The sequence below is a fragment of the Trichomycterus rosablanca genome, chromosome 19, assembly GCF_030014385.1.
Source record: "Trichomycterus rosablanca isolate fTriRos1 chromosome 19, fTriRos1.hap1, whole genome shotgun sequence".
Taxonomy (NCBI): domain Eukaryota; kingdom Metazoa; phylum Chordata; class Actinopteri; order Siluriformes; family Trichomycteridae; genus Trichomycterus; species Trichomycterus rosablanca.
In genome coordinates, this window is record NC_086006.1 from 2,222,799 (window position 1) to 2,243,193 (window position 20,395).

General features: G+C 45.4%; 1 protein-coding gene across 1 annotated transcript; it reads left to right on the top strand.

Moving 5' to 3' along the window:
• Positions 1–1,296: 1,296 nt before the first annotated feature.
• ankrd52a (ankyrin repeat domain 52a) lies at positions 1,297–19,868 on the top strand. The gene is made up of 28 exons (XM_063015137.1): positions 1,297–1,459; positions 2,908–2,991; positions 3,164–3,242; positions 3,381–3,451; positions 3,600–3,800; positions 5,389–5,476; positions 5,572–5,714; positions 6,109–6,321; positions 6,405–6,483; positions 6,577–6,691; positions 7,716–7,798; positions 8,564–8,681; positions 8,804–8,872; positions 8,963–9,103; positions 9,237–9,287; positions 10,554–10,665; positions 10,756–10,827; positions 11,727–11,928; positions 12,834–12,921; positions 13,066–13,183; positions 13,275–13,494; positions 14,746–14,833; positions 14,986–15,072; positions 15,159–15,304; positions 15,392–15,474; positions 15,658–15,740; positions 16,691–16,782; positions 17,066–19,868. The coding sequence occupies exons 1-28, from the start codon at positions 1,433–1,435 to the stop codon at positions 17,314–17,316; spliced, it is 3,204 nt and encodes a 1,067-aa protein (XP_062871207.1). The 5' UTR covers positions 1,297–1,432; the 3' UTR covers positions 17,317–19,868.
• The last annotated feature ends 527 nt before the right edge of the window (positions 19,869–20,395 follow it).

A 20,395-nucleotide genomic window follows, 5' to 3' on the forward strand; every position in this document is an offset into this window, starting at 1 on the left:
GTGCTACCCACTGAGCCACTGTGCCGCCGATTGGATGCTGTTATAGTCCTAATGGGATGGGGTACAACTTCATTTTAATACAAATGGTTTTGGAATGGGCAGCACGGTGGCTTAGTGGGTAGCACTGTCGCCTCACAGCAAGAAGGTCCTGGGTTCGATCCCCAGGCGGGGCGGCCCAGGTCTTTTCTGTGTGGAGTTTACATGTTCTCCCTGTGTCTGCGTGAGTTTCCTCCGGGAGATCCGGTTTCCTCCCACAGTACAAAGATAGATAGATAGATTTAACTTTATTGTCATTGCTCAGTACAGGTACAAGACAACGAAATGTAGTTAGCATCTACCAGAAGTGCAAATAGTAGCATTGTGCACAGAAGAACAGAGAATATCAGTAAACATATATCTATGATTAATATGAATATAAAGTTATAACTATAGCTATTTACATATATGGAATTATATCTATGTACATAGTACTATATACATAATAGCAATAATAACAATACGCATATGAATAAAAAAGGGTATGTATTATAATAACTAATAATAATAAAGATTAGTTAGGTATATATTATAATAGTACTAATAACAGTAATAATGATAAAGATTAGTTAGGTATATATTAGTAATAACAGTAATATTAATAAAGATGTGTAAATAATAACTATACTGCTGTAACTATATAAATGTGTAAAGTGCAGGTTCAAATGATAAATAATTACAACAGTCCAGTGTGCAGTCCGGGGTGTTGGTAAAGTGCAGGTGCAAAAGATAAATAATAATAATACAGTCCAGTGTGTAATCCATAATCAATAATTAATGGTATTAACGGTGCAAATGATAAATGATAGATTATAGGTCCAGTGTGTAGTCCAGGGTGTTGGTGGAGTTAGCGGTGTAGTGTAGTGTTTAGTACAGTAACTGAAGTGGGAAAAAAACTGATGTCAGGTTAATTGGAGACACTGAACTGCACTATAAGTGAATGTGTGTGTGTGTGTGTGGCCTATGATGGACTGGCGTCCCGTCCAGGGTGTTACTGTGTGCCTTGCGCCCATTGAAAAGCTGGAATAGGCTCCAGCACCCCCCGGCGACCCTGATTGGATAAGCGGATAAGAAAATGAATGAATAAATGAATGGTCATAGTCAGGTGTCCACAAACTTTTGGATTATGATGGTTAGTTCTTGTGGGTTCTGCTGTTTTGTGCACGGCTCCGGTCAGTAGGTGGCAGAGTTTCCGCTGTAGCGAGTGACGCTGTTTGTGAGCGTATATAGAGAAGCAGGAGAAGAAGCAGAGCTGGTAGCCATTACAGCCAGTGTTTCTGCTGGATCTGTGCGTTTCTCTGTATTCACTCCTCACTCGTTTATTCTCAGTGTGTGGAGCTCCGCGGTTCATCCTCCATCCTGATGAGGGAGGCTCGTCCCTCACTGGCACTCGGACATGGTGGTGTTAAACATTTCAGACCAGGTGAGAGAATAAAAACGAGCCGAATCATCGGCACAGCTTTTCGGGCAGGACCGTTAGCATGTTGCTAACATGCTAACAAACTGCGATTGTTTACGCTCGGCTGTTCGCGTTAGCGCGTCTGTTAGCACGCTAAGCTAAAACGACTCGCTTATAAATGCGTGTTTTATTTACCCACCACTTTTAGAGAAATTGTAACTGTGTGACTGTGTGTTTTACAACCCGTGTTTAAAACAACTCAATAATTTTATTTAATTAAATAGTGTTATTAGTGTTGAGCGGGATATTAGCCACAGTGCTAACTCTGCTAAGCGGCTAAAGCGGACCCAGCCTACTTAACGTCGGCATTAGTCAAATAAAGCCCGTGGTTTTAACTTTCACTTTCGGATTCTGTTAAAAAGGAAGCACATAATACATCTTTAATAATAATACATTTATTTAATATTAATATAATCCCTAAATCTTGATTAATGCCTGATGTTACCGCTAATATCGACACCATCATTACTAATCATTGTAGCAGGTTTAATCAGTCCTATTATTATTGTTATTATTATGTATGCTGTAATTATTGTAGTATTTTCATTAATTTAATTACTATAATGGTGCTATCTGGATTGCAAAATGTAATAGTTTTATTACTATTTGTGTTATTATAGTAATTATCATTTACATTTTTGACAGTATACAGTCTGAGCAATTGAGGGTTAAGGGCCTGGCAGGGGTGGGGCTTGAACCAGCAACCGTCTGATTACTAGTCCAGTACCCCAACCACTAGGCTACATGGGTTCGATCCCCAGGCGGGGCGGTCCGGGTCCTTTCTGTGTGGAGTTTGCATGCTCTCCCCGTGTCTGCGTGGGTTTCCTCCGGGAGCTCCGGTTTCCTCCCACAGTCCAAAGACGTGCAAGTGAGGGGAACTGGAGATACAAAATTGTCCATGACTGTGTTTGACATTGAACTAAGCCTGTCCTGTCATGAATGTAATCAAGGTGTTTAAAATATGACGTTAAAATCCTAATAAATAAATGAACAAATACTATCTCTATATATGAATTCACTATTCACTATCATGCTAGCCCATTGCTGCTGAGATATAGGGTCAAATCTCAGTCGTGTAAACACAGACACGATTGGCTATGTCTAAGGGAGTTGGGATGGCCGAAGCCCTGATGAAATGACGATAAAATGAACCGAACGTTACAGTTACTGTTAAGCCTAGTACTGTATAATAGAAAATAGAACACCTTTATTTTTCATATACATATACACGTTCTTTGCATATCCCAGCTTGTTTGAAAGCTGTGGTCAGAGCGCAGGGTCAGCCATCGTGCGGCAATGGAGCTCAAGGGCCCAACAGTGGCTGCGTGGCAGAGTGTGTGTGTGATGGTATGCAGTAGGGTTGTGCTGGACCGACTGCATGTTTCTAACCTCTAACTTTCTGCTCCCTGCAGCCACCTTTGGTCCAGGCCGTATTTAACCGGAATACAGAAGAAGTTCAGTTATATTTGCACAAGAAAGATGAAGTCAATGCACTGGTATGTGTGTACTTTCTGTTCATCTGTGTTGTGTGTGTGTGTGTGTGTGTGTGTATTCTGTACATTTTGAAACGAAGAGGAGATCTAATTTAGACTCGAGTGAGATTCAGGACTAAACGCTTCTTATGTGTTTATTTCTTTGCTTATTCTTTTGTGTTTATAATAAATAAAGGACCAGGAGCGACGCACACCTCTCCATGCTGCTGCTTGGCTGGGAGACACTCTTATCATGGACCTTCTTATTACTGCAGGTAAAAAATCTCTTCACTTTCTTACAGATTTTAATACTTGGTGTAAAATCAGAAGTATAATTGATCTCAACATCAAGTCTGTAAGTAAGGTTATACCTGTTTCTGCTTTCTTTCAACCCCCCCACTCTTATAATTTAGGTGCGAATGTCAATGCAAAGGATCACGGGTGGCTGACACCATTACACAGAGCAGCTGCATGCAGGAATGAGGTAACCCAGCTGAAGCGACGCCTTCAGCATGTTAGGAATGAAAAGTTATGAAGAATTTAATGTTCTGAGTGGAATAATAGAAAATGAAACAAGATTAGCAGAGCTGAAGAGTATCAAAGTATCACTCACCCCCCCCTTCTTTTCCCAGAGGGCAGTGGGGCTGCTGCTGAGAAAAGGGGCCGACGTCACGGCGAGGGATAAATTCTGGCAGACGGCGCTGCACATCGCTGCGGCTAACAGGTCCACGCGCTGCGCCGAAGCCCTGCTGGCCCACGTCAGCAGCATGAACATGGCTGACCGCACGGGCAGAACTGCCCTCCACCATGCTGCCCACAGCGGCAGCCACGAGGTCAGAGACATCTACGTTTTTGTTATGTAGCATTTAGCCTTTTATTAAAGCGACTTGCATTACTGTGACCGTATACAGTCTGAACAATTGAGGGTTAAGGGCCTTGCTCAAGGGCCCAACAGCAGCAACCTGGCAGTGACAGGGCGACCTTCTGATTATTAGTCCAGTACCTTAACCACTAGTCTATGGCTTGCCCTACTTTTGCCTTTCAGTCTTTCAGTCATCTGTTCCATGTGAAGGAGTAGAAAATCTGATGCGGAAATCTTTGTTTCCCATGAAGCAATTCCATCTACTGTCTAAATATTCTGGGATGTTTACTTTTTAATTTTTTTTTATACATATCGTATAAAATTGCAATTGCTGCGGCCGCTTCTTTTCACCCTCATGTGGCTGGTTAATATGGGGGATCTGGGATGGCACGATGGCTCGGTGGGTAGCACCGTCATCGCACAGCAAGAAGGTCCTTGGTTCGATTCCCAGCTGGAGTGGTCCGGGTCCTTTCTGTGTGGTGTTTGCATGTTCTCCCGTGTCTGTGTGGGTTTCCTCCAGGTGGTCCGGTTTCCTCCCGAAGCCGATGGATCCTGTGTAATCAGTAACTACCGTTCCAGTCATGAATGTAACCAAAGTGTGTAATAACATGACGTTAAAATCCTAATAAACAAATAATATGGGGATCTGTATTGCGCACTGATCTCCTGATCCCTTTACAATGCAAACATGATGATAAACTTTCCTACAAATACAAACTTAAGGACTTGCTTATAAAACCAATAAGTCACTGAACTAATATAAAGTTTTCATACGAAAAAACGGTCCTGCCTTGAAAATAACTCACCAGAGTAAACAAGGCATTATAAAAAAAACAAACAAACAAACTTGTCAGCCAGCAGAGGTCACCCACCCTCAGACGAGCCTATCGTTGTCCGAATAGGTTCCCAGCCAATCGGTAGCAGAGCCGAAATTCGATCGCAGGGCCTCAGCCAAATCCAACAACCCCTCGCCACGACAGACAATCATTTCTGTAAATAGACGCAAGACCGGCCTATAGCACCGCTGGAAATTACTCAGGATCCCAGTTGTAGTGGGCTAGTGGAATTTACAGTGTCCTAGAAAATTCAAAATAGAAATAAGCAACATTTTGTGCATCTTATGGGACTAAAAATGATATTACATGTAGAATAAAGATGTCAAAACATTAATTAAGAGTCGTGAGAAGTGAAGCCAGGCGCTTAGGTTGTGCATTTACGTTCTCGGCACTTTTTAAAGCGACTTACAGTCCTGTGACGGTGTATAGTCTAAGCAATTGAGGGTTAAGGGCCTTGCTCAAGGGCCCAACAGTTAAAACATGGCAGTGGTGAGGCTTGTACCAGCAACCTTTTGATTACTAGTGCAGTACCTTAATCCCTAGGCTACAACTTCCCTCGTGCAGCAGCCTGTTACGGGTTTGAATCTCGGCTGTGCTATCGGCAGGCATGATGCGATGGATTGGCCGAAAATTTCTCTGTACAGGGAAATCGGTAATCGCTCACATTTAACAGCTTTGCTTCTCTACATCTTGAGTCTGATTGGTTTATTTCGGTTTCTTTAGATGGTCAAACTGCTGCTGACTAGAGGCGCCAACCTGAGTGCCAGCGATAAAAAGGAGAGGCAGCCGATCCACTGGGCGTCCTATCTCGGTGAGTCCTGTGTGAAGACGCCGTCGACGGGAGGCGTGTCATCACCAAGCGTGCTAAATGTGGCGCCTCGGTGTCGCGTGTATTTTTGTTCTCAGGTCACCTGGAGGTGGTGAAGCTGCTGGTGTCTCACGGTGCGGATAAAAGCTGTAAGGATAAACGAGGCTACACTCCTCTCCACGCTGCCGCCGCCAGCGGCCACGTCGACGTGCTCAAGTACCTGTTACGAAACGGAGCAGAGGTCGGCGCACTTCTGCGTTTATTCCTTCATGTTTCTCCCAGTTTAGTCATATCCGATTACCCGATTTGTATTCCGCGTCCTCTACTGCTGCTATGGGCTTCCACTCTTGTCCAAGGAGGGACGTAGCTAACACGCGCCCCCTCCGACATGTGTGCAGTGCCCTACCTGCATGATGTGGGTTCGTATGGAGATCCGTATAGCGCACGGAGAGTCACGTTATCCCCCGTCTCTGTGTAGGCGCCACCGATCAGCCAGCAGAGGTCGTAACTGCAGCAGTTATGACCAATCCCCACCTCAGACAGACCAATCATTGTCCTTATAGACAGTCGTTATCAAAGCTGAGATTCGAACCCCTCAAGCTCAAGATTGATTAATTATTAACTTTATTTTCCAGATCGACGAGCCCAACGCTTTCGGAAACACCGCTCTGCATGTCGCCTGCTATATGGGACAGGAAGCGGTAGCCAACGAGCTGGTAAACCGCGGCGCGAACGTCAACCAGCCCAACCAGAAAGGCTTCAGCCCGCTGCATCTGGCTGCCGTGTCCACCAACGGCGCTCTCTGCTTAGAACTGCTGGTCAACAACGGCGCCGACGTCAACATGCAGGTCTGCATCATAACAGACGGTATATCTTATAGATTATCTGTGATTAATATGATATAAATGCTTCTCCTGCTTCCTCCTAACAGAGCAAGGAAGGAAAGAGCCCCCTCCACATGGCAGCCATCCATGGTCGCTTCACTCGCTCCCAGATCCTCATTCAGAACGGTACAGTTAAAGGCTCTGGTTCTTGGTGTCGCATGTCGATGTGCAGACGTGTGTTTGTGTGTTTAGTCCTCTTACTTATTCTCTTTCTCTCAGGTGGGGAGATTGACTGTGTGGACAGATCTGGCAATACCCCTCTTCACGTTGCTGCTATGTACGGCCACGAGCTGCTCATCAGCACCTTGATGACAAACGGTGCAGATACAGCCAGGTGGGTGTGTCCGTCTATAAATGTTAGTGATTTATGCGTTCAGAATATGATGTTTTATCAAATGAATTGACATTTTAAAAGCTCTGTTCAAAATGTACACACGTGGTCTCACATTTTCGGCCACTTTTATTAAGGAGCATGTTGTTTGTTTCTGTAAAGGAATGTTAGAAACAAAGGTTGCTTTTCTTTTAACAAACTTAGGATAATGAACCAGATTTCACATCATGGGTTTAGTTGCTCTAGTTCATAAAGAATCTGTGTGATTATGCTCATTTTGGGTTTCGTCTGTGTAGCGGCCGGTAAGAGCGTGGCAAAGTTTGCCTGACTGTGGTCAGTGGTACCCACATTTTAACAGCTTTGTGGTTCTTGAATGACGTCCTGATTTCCTCTTAGCCCGAGTGCTTTCTTCTCGACCTTGGCAGGATCCTACAGTTTGTGCACTTTGTGATGCAATGAAACTAGCCCCATTAATTTACAAGCTATACCACAAATTTTCATTATACAGTATTACCACAATAAAAATCTTTATTTTGCACTACTTATTTATTTTTAAACCTTTGTTTTGGATGAAGGACCGTGTACCAATAATTTCCTCACTGAAATCTTAAGGCTTCAATGATTTTCATGTCCAGTATAAGTACTGGTACAGAAAGTGGGTAAACTTTTGACCTTTAGCTTTACTTTGTATATGGATCCTGATTAAGTGCCCAACATATAACAGTACACACAGGCCTGAAATAGTACTAGAGACCTTTAAACAGGAGAATACTAATTTATCCCTAATACAAGACAATAAAAGTCAGATCCTGATAAAAATGCTGTGAATATCAACAATGTGTGAATGTAGTGTGGTACTAAGTGATAACGCTCCTTTAATAAATTGACATGACGCACTTGTTTGCTCGGAATGTGACTTATCCATTGTGTTTGCGATTTGCAAGAACACCTCTGCGAGACGGGTAGTTGTTTTTAATCTTGTGTATGTGACACTCTCACCTGATATGTACCGTCTCCCCTACTAAAGGCAAGGGATCCATGGGATGTTTCCACTGCACTTAGCCGTGCTCTACGGGTTCTCGGACTGTTGTCGCAAGCTGCTTTCCTCAGGTACGTGTCCAAGCGCGTGATGTTTCTGCCCACGTGCTGCACTCGGAGTACGCAGTTGTATCTTCTGTACTGCTGCAGACACCTAAAATGTTTACCTAACACGTTACAATTGCATGAGTAATGAGGAATGCTGTTGCCCCGCCTCCCTTAGACATAGCCGGTCATTCATTACCATGTAGGTGCCCAGATGGCCGATAGCTTTCGGCATTTACGCTTTCATCCAAAGCGTCTTACAATACTGTGACAGTATATTGTCTAAGCAATTGAGGGTTAAGGGCCTTGCTCAAGGGCCCAACAGTGGCAACCTGGCAGTGGTGCGGCTTAAACCAGCGACCTTTCGATTACTAGTACAGTACAGAAATAGAACCTATTTTATTAAGTCAGTCTAAAGTATGACGTACCCCACTAAGTTTACCAATTATTTGCTTTGTTGTATCAGTCAGAAGACGTGTGTAAATGACCTAATGCAGTTTTAATGCTAGGTATTAGATTTGTGCATCACTAATGTCATTAGTTTTTGTCCTAATTCTGCCCGAAAGATAAATATTCTAAACAATACATGTGGTGTTTTCCAATGCATAAAGCAGGTCGTGAGCGAACTCAACCGGAAATGCATTTTCTGATCAACCCAGACAACACGAGAACAGTTTTAACCATAAAAATCTATTTGTAAATGTAAAATGGGCCATTAAGTGACACACAAGTTTAAAACATTACAAAACAAACAGTAAAGAAAGAGAACCGTTTGTGCGTTTGTCCGGGCAGGTCAGCTGTACAGCATCGTGCTGTCGATGAGCAAAGAGCACGTGCTCTCGGCCGGCTTCGACATCAACACTCCGGACGAGTACGGGAGGACCTGCTTACACGCCGCTGCCTCCGGAGGGTCAGTACAAAGCTCCGTTCTTCTCCACCCTGTTACCGACATCGGCGCTTAGCACTGAACGCCATCGTGGTCGCTCCGCTCACTCACCGCTTCCTTTTTTTCCCCCTCTCGTCCCGATTCAGAAACACTGAATGTCTCAACCTGCTGTTGAGCAGTGGTGCTGACATAAGTAAGAAAGACAAGTTTGGAAGGTAAAGATATGTGAAAAGCCGCTCACACACCCGCTCCCGAAGCATTTACTATTATCTGGTGTCGCTGACCGTCGCGTATTGTCTGCGCAGAACCCCTTTGCACTATGCGGCTGCTAACAGGAGGTACCAGTGTGTGGTGATTCTGGTGGGATCGGGAGCCGAGGTCAACGAGCCTGACCGCTCAGGCTCCACACCGTTACACTACTCGGCTGCTTCTACGACGTTCTGCAGGTAACGCACACTTGGACACCTGCAATGGCCGAATAAGCCCTTAACAGCCTTTCAGTACCTGGTGGAGCTTTTTAACTGGTCTTTGTGTTAATAGGTATCACGTGCGCAATATCACGAAGGTTTCTTTTTCCAGGTTGGACAGAGCCCAGCAGAGTCCAGAAGATGGAGAAAAGGAGTCGTTCATGTACGAGTTTTTGTGTCACACTCAACATTGTTTACGTTTTCTGCATTTAGCGGCCGCTTTTATCCAGAACGACTTACAGTAGTGTGACGGTATACTGTCTGAGCAATTGAAGGTTAAGGGCCTTGCTTAAGGGCCCAATAGTGCCAACCTGGCAGTGGTGGGGCTTGATCCAGTGACCTTAACTGTTCATTTACATTTGCTGCATTTAGTAGGTGACTTACGATGGTGTGATGCATGCAGTTGAGCATTCAGGGCCTTGCTTAAGGGCCCAATATTGGCAGCTAGTAGGTGGCAGAGGTGGGATTTGAACCAGTATCCTTTCGATTACTAGTCCAGTACCCTAACCCCTACAGAAATTTCACTGATCTGTAACAGTAACCTCACCATACTAACATCAAAGTCCTGGTGATGAGTTAATGTTCTTAATGGTTTCATCTCTACCTGTTTGGTGTTTGATTTTCCCGTTAGCATATTTGCTTTGACATTAAGTGCAGTTAAAATAAACCCTCTAATGCATATTACTGGCGGTTTGAACAATTCCTAAGACCAGCCACAGTCATGCCATGCATTCCTGTATAGTAAACCAGACAGAACACAAGAAGGCAATGGTTGGTCATGTACACAGACATGATCGGCCTCGTTTTTGGGCACGACGGGTGGCCGAACAGCTCAGCCATTAGGAGTTGCACTTAACGGTGCGCTCCAAGTCCTGGTCCCAAGCCCAGATAGAAATATTAGGGTTGCATCCGGTGTAAAAACCTGTGCCAAGTCTGATTTGTGGACCAGAATCATAAGATAAGATAAGATAATCCTTTATTAGTCCCACAGTGGGGAAATTCACAGTGTTGCAGCAGCGAAGGGACAGTAAAGCACTCAGTACAAAAAATAGACAATAAAAAGTACAGTATATAACAATAATAATAATAAAAACTCTGAAAAAAACTCTGAAAAACTATTGCACATATTGCACATTGTAATAATTACATGGGGGAAAAGTTGCACACTGTTATGAATAATGAATGATTTAAAGTGTGTGTGAGATCTGTCTGGAACAGTGCTGGTTATATAGTCTAACAGCAGCAGGAAGAAAGGACCTGCGATACCGCTCCTTCACACTAAATACTAAATACAGGAGCAACCGGAAGAAATTATTCTAATACTGTATATGGTCACAACTGTAAGTCAGTTTGTATAAAAGCGTCTGCTAGATGACAGAACTAGGGGGCGCTGTTACGTTTGTGCACTTATGATGCTCCGTGTGTTCAGGTGTGTGGAGTACTTACTGGATAACGGCGCTGACCCCTGCCTGTGCAACTCTAAAGGCTACAGCCCCGTCCACTACGCTGCTGCTTACGGCAACAAGCAGAGCCTGGAGCTGGTGAGCACCTCCATACACTCAGCACTCCAGTTAGTTCCTGGTGTTTTGCATAAACGCTGGTAAAAACTAGTTGTTTTTTTCCTTTTGTAGCTCTTGGTGATGTCCTTCAACATATCAGGAGATGCCGAGAGCGGGGGACCGGTCAGCCCCTTGCACTTAGCGGTATGATTGCTTTTTTAAACCATATAATAATACTTAATGCATAGAAGCACATACACCGATCAGCCATAACATTAAAACCACCTCTTTGTTTCTACACTCACTGTCTCTTATCTTATCTTACCATATAGAAGCACTTTGTAGTTCTACAATTACTGACTGATTGAGGTGGTGGATGATTCTCAGCACTGCAGTGACACTGACATGGTGGTGGTGTGTTAGTGTGTGTTGTGCTGGTATGAGTGGATCAGACACAGCAGCGCTGCTGCAGTTTTTAAATACCGTGTCCACTCACTGTCCACTCTATCAGACTCTCCTACCTAGTCGGTCCACCTTGTAGATGTAAAGTCAGAGACGATCGCTCATCTATTGCTGCTGTTTGAGTCGGTCATCTTCTAGACCTTCATCAGTGCTCACAGGACGCTGCCCACGGGGCGCTGTTGGCTGGATGTTTTTGGTTGGTGGACTTTTCTCAGTCCAGCAGTGACAGTGAGGTGTTTAAAAACTCCAGCAGCGCTGCTGTGTCTGATCCACTCGTACCAGCACAACACACACTAACACACCACCACCATGTCAGTGTCACTGCAGTGCTGAGAATCATCCACCACCTAAATAATACCTGCTCTGTGGTGGTCCTGTGGGGGTCCTGACCATTGAAGAACAGGGTGAAAGGGGGCTAACAAAGCATGCAGAGAAACAGATGGACTACAGTCAGTAATTGTAACTACAAAGTGCTTCAATTCCTGGCCACTGTCTGAATGCCTTATTAGAAAAGTTCACAGAATGCCAGGAGTTGAGTAGAGAGGCTGATGAATCGCTGGGTTCTGCTTTATCAGTGTTATTAAAATGCTCGTGTTCATGATTTATAATATCAACAACAACAACGAACTTCATTCTCACAGGCTGACGCCGGGCACTGGGAGTGCGTGAGCGTCCTGATCGAGTCGGGTGTGTGCGTGGACGCGTGTGACTCCGCGGGACGCTCCGTGCTCTACCTGGCCTCTCAGAAGGGACACGCTCGCTGTGTGGAGCTCTTGCTCGGCCAATCGGCATCCTGCCTTCTCACCGAGCATCGCAATAAGTGGAATCCCCTCCACGTCGCAGGTGAGACATTTCCGACACCAGGTAAGGTTTAGCGAGTCAAAATGTGTGTCATGTTTCTACATGATACCAAATAGCGCGCGCGCAGCTTTATACATCAGTTTTCCACGACCAAGCGAGTCGAGTGTGGTGTCGGCTTTAGTTTGAAATTAGTTTAAATAATAATATACAGAATTACATGCTTATCATTTTAAGGTGTTTAATTGGTGCTGGGGTCTCTTACGCTAGCCCACCACAATCGGTTCACGGAGGCTCGGTGGGTAGCACCGTCACCTCACAGCAAGAAGGTCCTGGGTTCGATCCACAGGTTGGGCGGTCCGGGTCCTTTCTGTGTGTAGTTTGCATGTTCTCCCCGTCTGTGTGGGTTTACTCCAGTCCAAAGACGTGCAAGTGAGGTTCGATGTAACCTTGTGATCTGATGAATCTTGTGTAATGAGTAACTACCTGTCCTGTCAGGAATGTACCCAATGTAATCCTAATAAACAATATTTAAAGCAACTGAGGGTTAAGGGCCTTGCTCAAGGCACCCTGGCAGTGGTGGGGCTTGAACCAGCGACTCTTCGATTACCAGTTCGAACCCTTAACCGCTAGGCTACCACCAGACTTCGCTAGAGGGATGACAAGACCGCTTAGCCATTGGAAGGTCCGTGCGCTCCATTTCAAGTCCAGATAGGAATTGGAAGGGTGTCTGGTATAAATACTGTCCCAGTAAGGTATGAGGACCAGGATGATGCGCCGTGGCGACGGTTAAATATACAGAAGCTGCTGAATTGAGGGGGAAACCAGCAGCAGAGAAGCTTAAACGCCGTGATATGGAGCTCATGTAAACTCATTGGTGCATTTAAAGCTTTTGCTTTAGGTTTAGACTCCCTTAAAGGTTTTAATCTTAGTGTGTGTTCGTGTCACAGCTGTCAACGGCCACATCGACTGCCTGCAGATGTTGCTGTCCAGTGAGGAGGATGCCGACCTCCCCAACGTCTCGGACACTGAAGGACAGTGAGTGAACTTCCTCTTTTTGACCTCTTGTGCCCGTTTAGTCAAAAGGTGCACAAACCACCACATCCAATATACGTGTCCATTTACTTTCTGGAGTTAGTATGCATATGTACATAGTCGTCAGCGTGTTTGTTCTCTCTGCAGAACTCCACTCATGCTGGTTGTACTGGGAGGTCACACTGACTGTGTGGTCCTGCTGCTGGAGCGAGGAGCCAGTCCTGATACTAGAGACTGGAAAGGGAGAACAGCACTACACAGAGCGGTCAGTTACACGCCGCATTCGTTTACACGGACTTCTCTAGCCTTTAGGGACGAGCCAGTACGATTTTGGCCTCTCTCCTCTCTCCCTGTAGGCACTGCTGGGCTGGGAGGACTGTCTGGCGGCGCTGCTGTCCCACAACGCCACAGTTCCGATTAAAGATGTCCAGGGCCGCACCACACTCCACCTGGCTGCTTCCAGCGGCCACGCCGACATTCTGTCCAGGCTGCTCTCTGCTGCTGACCCTACCCACCCGCACCATGTGATCACTGACTGCCACGGCTTCACCCCCGCACACTGGTCAGCCTATCACGGTGAGTATCTGACCACACCTTTCGAAAAGTCTTCATTTGGGCACCAGGTCACATGATGCCTTGTTAGACCTTTTAAAGAAAAACCCTCGTGCTGTACGGTGTCCCATTCATTTCATTTTTGTCTTTTACCACCACTCTGTCCCGGTCAGAGTCACAGTGGGTCCGGTTTTCTCGTCATCACTGGATGCAATGCAGTATCACACCAGACAAGGGCCTAGGCCAAAAAGACATAACCAATCATGTTCAGTGCTGCTAAATCCCTCTCAGCCTCTGGGACAGTGGGAGCCTAGTGGGTAGAGCTGAATGGGCCCTTGAGCAAGGCCCTTAACCCTCTCTGCTCCAGGGGCGCTGTATGATGGCTGAGCCTGCTTCCAAACAAGCTGGGATACGCCTTTATGCTTGTATATGTATATAACAAATAAAGGCATTCTATGTTCCATCCATGTCTGTATGTAGACTCCTGACTGACTGGTTGATAGCACCACTGGAGGCTGAAATCCTGTATCCCAGTGATTGTGGGCTACTGTAATTCACCACTGTGCTGTCTAAGCGCCCTGTGTTCATTTTAATATAAATTTTGGCACAGTTTTGTCTTTCTGATGCCACATTGCATCACTATCGACACCAAAACAGCATTCAGAGGCGTTTTTCTGTTCCACGTTTTCTAATATACAGAGGTCGGGATGTAACGATGCACCACAAGGCAGTTAAATATCGGTGCACATGTGCATAACGATTCGAATCGGTAATTCGTGCGAAATGAATCGATATTCACTTTAAACAAGAGAGGGCACTGGCGCTGTTCACCTCGCCTGGTTGACGTCACTACACAGAGTTGAGAGTTGTACGGGATTTTCCAGCCTGTTTTTTAATGTGAGGATACTTTCTTTATTTGTATTATTTATTTATTTATTTAATGTTGGAAGGGAAAATGTGCAGCATTGTTTTGCACAGTTTGTACCTACCTCAGAAATAAAAGGGCATTCATTATTTAAATAAATGAAAGATTTTATTGTATTTAAGAGCAATAATAAAAGGAAACTTTGTCATCATTTGTCTTCAATTTCATTTTGTTAAAAAAATCGTATCGTGAATCGTATCGCATCGTGGTTCGAGTGTATCGTTTCATCCCTATACAGAGGTCACGTGGAACGGCGACACACTTCAACTGTCCGAGGCTTAAAATTCTCAATTTCCGCCTCTCGGAGAAGGTAAGCGGGACTTTAAACTCTACGTCTTGTGTGTTTTCAGGTCATGAAGACTGTTTGGAAGTTTTACTTGAACTTAAACCTTGTAGTATCCAGGAGGGAAGCCCCTTCACCCCACTGCACTGTGCTCTGTGAGTGTAAAGCTTTCTGTATATTATTATTATTATTATTATATGCATATAAATGCGCTACAGATCAGCTTTGGATTGTTTGTGTGCTTCCTGTCCGAGATGAACAGGAATCTTGGTCGTTTTATGTCTGACGGTGTTTTTTTCCTGTTTAGAATTAATGGCCATAGTGGTTCGGCTGAAATGCTTTTGAACTCGAGCTTTGGCCCGTCGCTGGTCAATTCCAGGGATGCAAAAGGAAGGTCAGTATGAGCATTAAGGATTGTTTAACGTCAGTCTATAGCAGTTCAGAGCTGCACAACTGATAAGCTTTGGCTGCTGTGTGCAGGACTCCCCTCCACGCTGCCTCTGTAGCCGAGGACGTCTCCGGGCTGCTCCTGATCCTGCGCACGGCGGCCGACATCAACGCCGTGGACCACTCCGGCTGCTCTGCGCTAATGGTGGCTGCCGACAAGGGCAAGAGCGGCGCCGTCGGTAAGAACCGCTCACGGTCAGGTTTCCCTTTTCCGCTGATCCGTCGCTCTCGGACTCACGGTGCTGAATTGTTTGTCTCGTCTCCAGCTTTGCTGCTGCACAGAGCCAAAGCTGATCTGTCTATTCTGGATATGAACAGGAACACTGCCCTGCATCTCGCCTGCAGCAAGGTACCGCCCGCCTCCGCTCTGATCCTCGTTTAGTCAAATCACAGAGTCGTGTGTGTTTGTTCTGCTCTTCTTTGAGCCGTTTGTGCTTTTTAAATGGCATAAATATATTGATGCGCTTATAACTGGCTCGTAACACTGTGTGTGTGTGTGTGTGTGTGTGTGTGTGTGTGTTTACATTCACAGGCTCATGAGATGTGTGCCATGCTGATCTTGAAGGAGATCCACAGCCCCATTCTCATCAACGCAACCAACAGTATGCTCCAGATGTAAGGATTCTTTCTTCATTATTTACAGTATGAAGTTGTGCCATCACTCCTATCCAGCTTTCTACAGCCTTCTGTACCAAAGTATTAAGTCTATCAAATATACAAGTGTGTATATTGATGGACTGCCCAACACTAAACACAGAAAGTGCTAAATACTAAATTTTTTTGTCACACTTGAATCTTAAACATCGTTTATAATTTGATTAAAATGACATACACTTAAGATACAACCTATGTTCTGCCATATAAATAGCCTAAATGTGCTGATACGGCGTTAATATAACATAAACAAACAAACAAACTATCAGTGTATGTGGTGGGGAGGGGGTGTTATGGCTCCCAAACTCTGGAATTCACTACCACAAACCTACGCACCATCCCTGCATTCTAGTCTTTGGAATTCGAGCTGAAAACACACCTGATTTCTCTCATAGATATGCATTTGTATGTTTTTATAATGTGTTTTCCTCCCAGTCTCGGTCTCCTGACCAAGGAGAGCCGTGAGCCGTAAAACACACGTCCCCCTCCGACACGTGAGCAGTAGCCGACCGCTTATTTTCACTTCCATGAGCCGTGCGCCATCGATCAGCCAGCAGAGGTCGTAATTGCAGCAGTAATGAGGAATCCCCTCCGGCGCTCCCACCCTCGGACCAGCCGATCGTTGTCCGTATGCACCCAGCTGGCTGAGATGTCGGTCTGGTGTGCTTAAGCTGGTTCGATCCCCAGGTGGGGCAGTCCAGGTCCTTTCTGTGTGGAGTTTGCATGTTCTCTCCCTGTCTGCGTGGGTTTCCTCCCACAGTCCAAAGACGTGCAAGTGAGGTGAACTAGAGATACTAAATTGTCCATGACTGTGTTCGATATTACCTTGTGAACTGATTAATCTCGTGTAAGCAGTAACTACCTGTATGTAATGTGACTTGTTCACCTCTTGTCTGTCTTGTATCTTTCAGGCCTCTTCACATCGCAGCCAGGAATGGCCTCGCCACCGTGGTCCAGGCTTTGCTGAGCCGTGGTGCCACCGTGCTGGCAGTGGATGAAGAAGGTGTGTGATCTAGTGTCATTAATTCACTTCATGGTGCTTGTAGGCCTTTCAACACAAAGTGGGCAGTAGCCTAGTGGTTCAATAACGGGACTAGTAATGGAAAGGTCGCTGGTTCAAGCCTCACCACTGCCAGGTTGCCACAGTTGGGCCCTTGAGCAAGGCCCTTAAACCTCAATTGCTCAGACAGTATACTGTCGCAGTACTGTCTGCTAAATGCTGAACATGTTGATGTATTTAATTTGTGAGTGATCTGAAAACGTATCTGCTTTGTGTGGAACTCCAGGTCACACCCCCGCCCTGGCTTGCGCCCCCAACAAGGCCGTGGCCGACTGCCTGGCTCTCATCCTCTCGACCATGAAGCCTTCCTCCTCCGGCACCTCCTCTTCCTCCCCCACGTCGCCTCGCCTGAACCTGCTCAAGCATTGCGGCATCACGGCCGCCTGCCCCCCTCTGCCCAACGGAGGCCTCCGCCACACCTACGGCAAAGATCGGCACGGGGCCGCGTTCGGATTGGACGGCTGCCTGACCGAATGAGGCGGCGTCCGCCACGCGGCGACAAGGTCTCCGTGTGTGTGTGCGCGCGCGCGTGTGTGCATGTGTGTGTGCGCGCGCGCGTGTGTGCATGTGTGTGTGGATGCTCGGTTTGGTCTTCTCTATCCGGAGTGAAAATGATATGCAATTCCAGCCACACGACCCTCCTCCCCCTGCTATGAGTTATTATTTTGTTTGTTTGTTTGTTTGTTTTCACTACTGTTAGAGGACGAACACGTTTATTTATTTTAGTCTTTGAGGAGTCGAATATTCCAAGCCATCTGTCGAGTGCTAGCTAGTCGTTGTGAAATAAGCTGACGTAAATAAGATTAGTATCGTGCAGCTGCGTACGCTCCGGGTCACGGTTCCACACGCGTGGGGTTTCCACGTAGGAATTTGCAGCCTGCCCTGAGGAACAGTTCAAACGGGTTATTGTAATTAGCATGAAGGCGTGGGCCATGTCATAGATGGTCTAAACTGTCTGTGTGTGTGTGTGTGTGTGTGTGTGTGTGTGTGTGTGTGTGTGTGTGTATGTGTGTGTGTGTGTGTGTGTGTGTTTAACAGTCCAACCAGATTTCCATCCCATACTTGATTCTTGCTTTTAAAGCTTGTGCGTTGTACGTCAGGTGCAAATTCAGCACAAAAATGAAAAGAAAAGAGTAAAAAAAATTATTAAAATAACGTTTTTTTTTGGTTTGTTTTTGGACAAGGGAAAACCATACAACCTTAAGCCAAATGACCAACGACCTCTGTGTTTGAAAGGTCAAAAATGGTGCATGTTTACTGTAGGGAGGAAGGAATATGCTGGGGACATTGCAATAGGTTTACATCGAATACGTTTGTTATTGCGGCCCGCTGCGTAAAGAGCGAAGTGTTGACGGCCTATTCACACCGAGCGGAGTCTTTTTATGGACTGCCGCACACCGCGCTCATGCATCAATACGCTTTATTGACCCCATAAGCCCTGTTTGGTCAGGATTCAATTTAAGTGACCGTCGCTTATTCCAGCTTCTGCAGGTCTGTTACTCTGGTCGCTCTTATTTTTCCTTCAGATTGGTCAAGGCTGGGCTTTTTCTCTCCTTCCCTAGACCACGTTTCACCCCGTGTCTGCGTGGGTTTACTCCGGGTGCTCCGGTGTCCTCCCACAGTCCAGAGACGTGCAAGTGAGGTGAACCGGAGGTACAAAATTGTCCATGACTGCGTTCGACATAACCTCGTGTGGTGAGTGACCAACGTTCCTGTCATGAATGGAACCAAAGAGTAAAAACATGACGTTAAAATCCAAACTAACAGACCGTAGTCATCATCAATTCCCCACGTATGGCAGCCGAATGATGATGAAGGCGATGCGGACGTCCACCAGCGGACAATCCAGTGTCTCCGATTAGCCTGGCTGCACGTTTTTTAAACTGTGGGAGGACACCGGAGCTCCCGATGATCACTTTAGTCCTGCCCTGACATCCTGTAAGGGTCTAAAACCTTAAACCCAGAGACACTTGTGCAGTCGGAGTCGAATGTATATAGAAACAGCTCGGCTGTGAAGCACTGAGACATGCATGTACAAGGGAAAACCGGGTAACCAAAGCTGATTAGCACTGTGTAGTGGTGGGAATACTATTGCGTGTTATGGTGCTACATTATTTACATTTTTATAATAACAATAATAAAGTACATGATTAGAAGTAGAAATTCGGCCATACGCTGCATGAGGTTCACTGGTAAACGCCTTATGGACCTGTACAGTATCAGTTTGTTTATTGATGCCTTTTTATTAAAAGAAATGGTTACGCACTCGGTATCACCTTGTACTTTTTACATGCTGACCAACAGCACTCAGTACAGGTGAGCAGAGCGATTAAATCCTACGTGAATATTTTTGCACTTTTCTTTCATCGATCGGCGGCGTGTTCGGCGTGAATAGGCCTCACCTTCGGCGCGTACCATCAGTCGCCTAAAATCGGAAGCACAAGCGTCTGCGGCCGCTTCTGGAAATTCGATATAGCCGCGTACAGCACTTGTTCCTATAGGGACCATCTTTCATCCGGAGAACGGAAATTAGTCGAAGGCTGCTAGCTGGAATCTCCACGTAGTGCTTTCCTGGTGGACCGTATCGAAACGTCTCGCGTCGTGTCGAGCTGCTTTCGCGGTGCCTTTCGACCGATTTATTATTATTTATTTTTGTTTATCTTTAAGGTCCGCTCAGTTCAAATTCCCACCGTCCACAGCTTAAGTGGTGCTTCCTTTACTCTTAACTTTAGCCATATACTGTTCGAGTCGAGCGTCTCGCTGTTTTTTTTTCAGTGTTTTTGTGCATCAGTACTCTGGCGGATCGAGCAGCTTTTTTCTGTCAGGGCGTATGGCTTTAACTTCTTTTAGTCACTAAACTGAGCTTTGTTACTTGTTATATTAAATCCGGCAGATTATATCACGCGACCAAGTGGAATTCATTTCATAAAAAAATATATAAATATATATATATTATACACGTCGAGTGTTTATTATGAAGCGTATTGCGTCGGCCTGTTTCTTTTCCAAATGAAATGCTTCCTTATTGTCAGAGTTGGGTTACGTTTACTATTGTGCTTCCTTTTCATTTTACATCCAAAACACATTTCAGAATAAAAAAAAAAATGAATGAAAAATTGGAACCGAAGTATTTCACACAATGTGGACTTGCAATATTTGCTCAATTAATTAAGAGACAATCAGTCTAAAGGGCTTTTAATTTCCCCAGTTCTTGTTGTTATTAATATTATATGATACTCGTCATCCTTATGACCTGGATGTACAGAATCTCAAGCGTCTGATGCTTCAGTGGCCTCTGTTGTGGTTCATTTCCGACTTTGAGATGGTTTGAACCCTCTATGAAGAAGCGTTTCGGTTCAGACCCGGTGATTACGTAACATATTACTGTGATAATGTTGTCAGCCAGGTTCTCAAACGTTAATGAAGCTCTTGTGTGTTTGAGGAACTTTAAATTCACCCAAAATTCAAAACTCACAGAGGACGAAGCTTTCCTAAATCTGCCTTCCAAAAGAAAAAAGACTTGTGATTTATTTTCTTTATTATCTCAGGAGCGCAA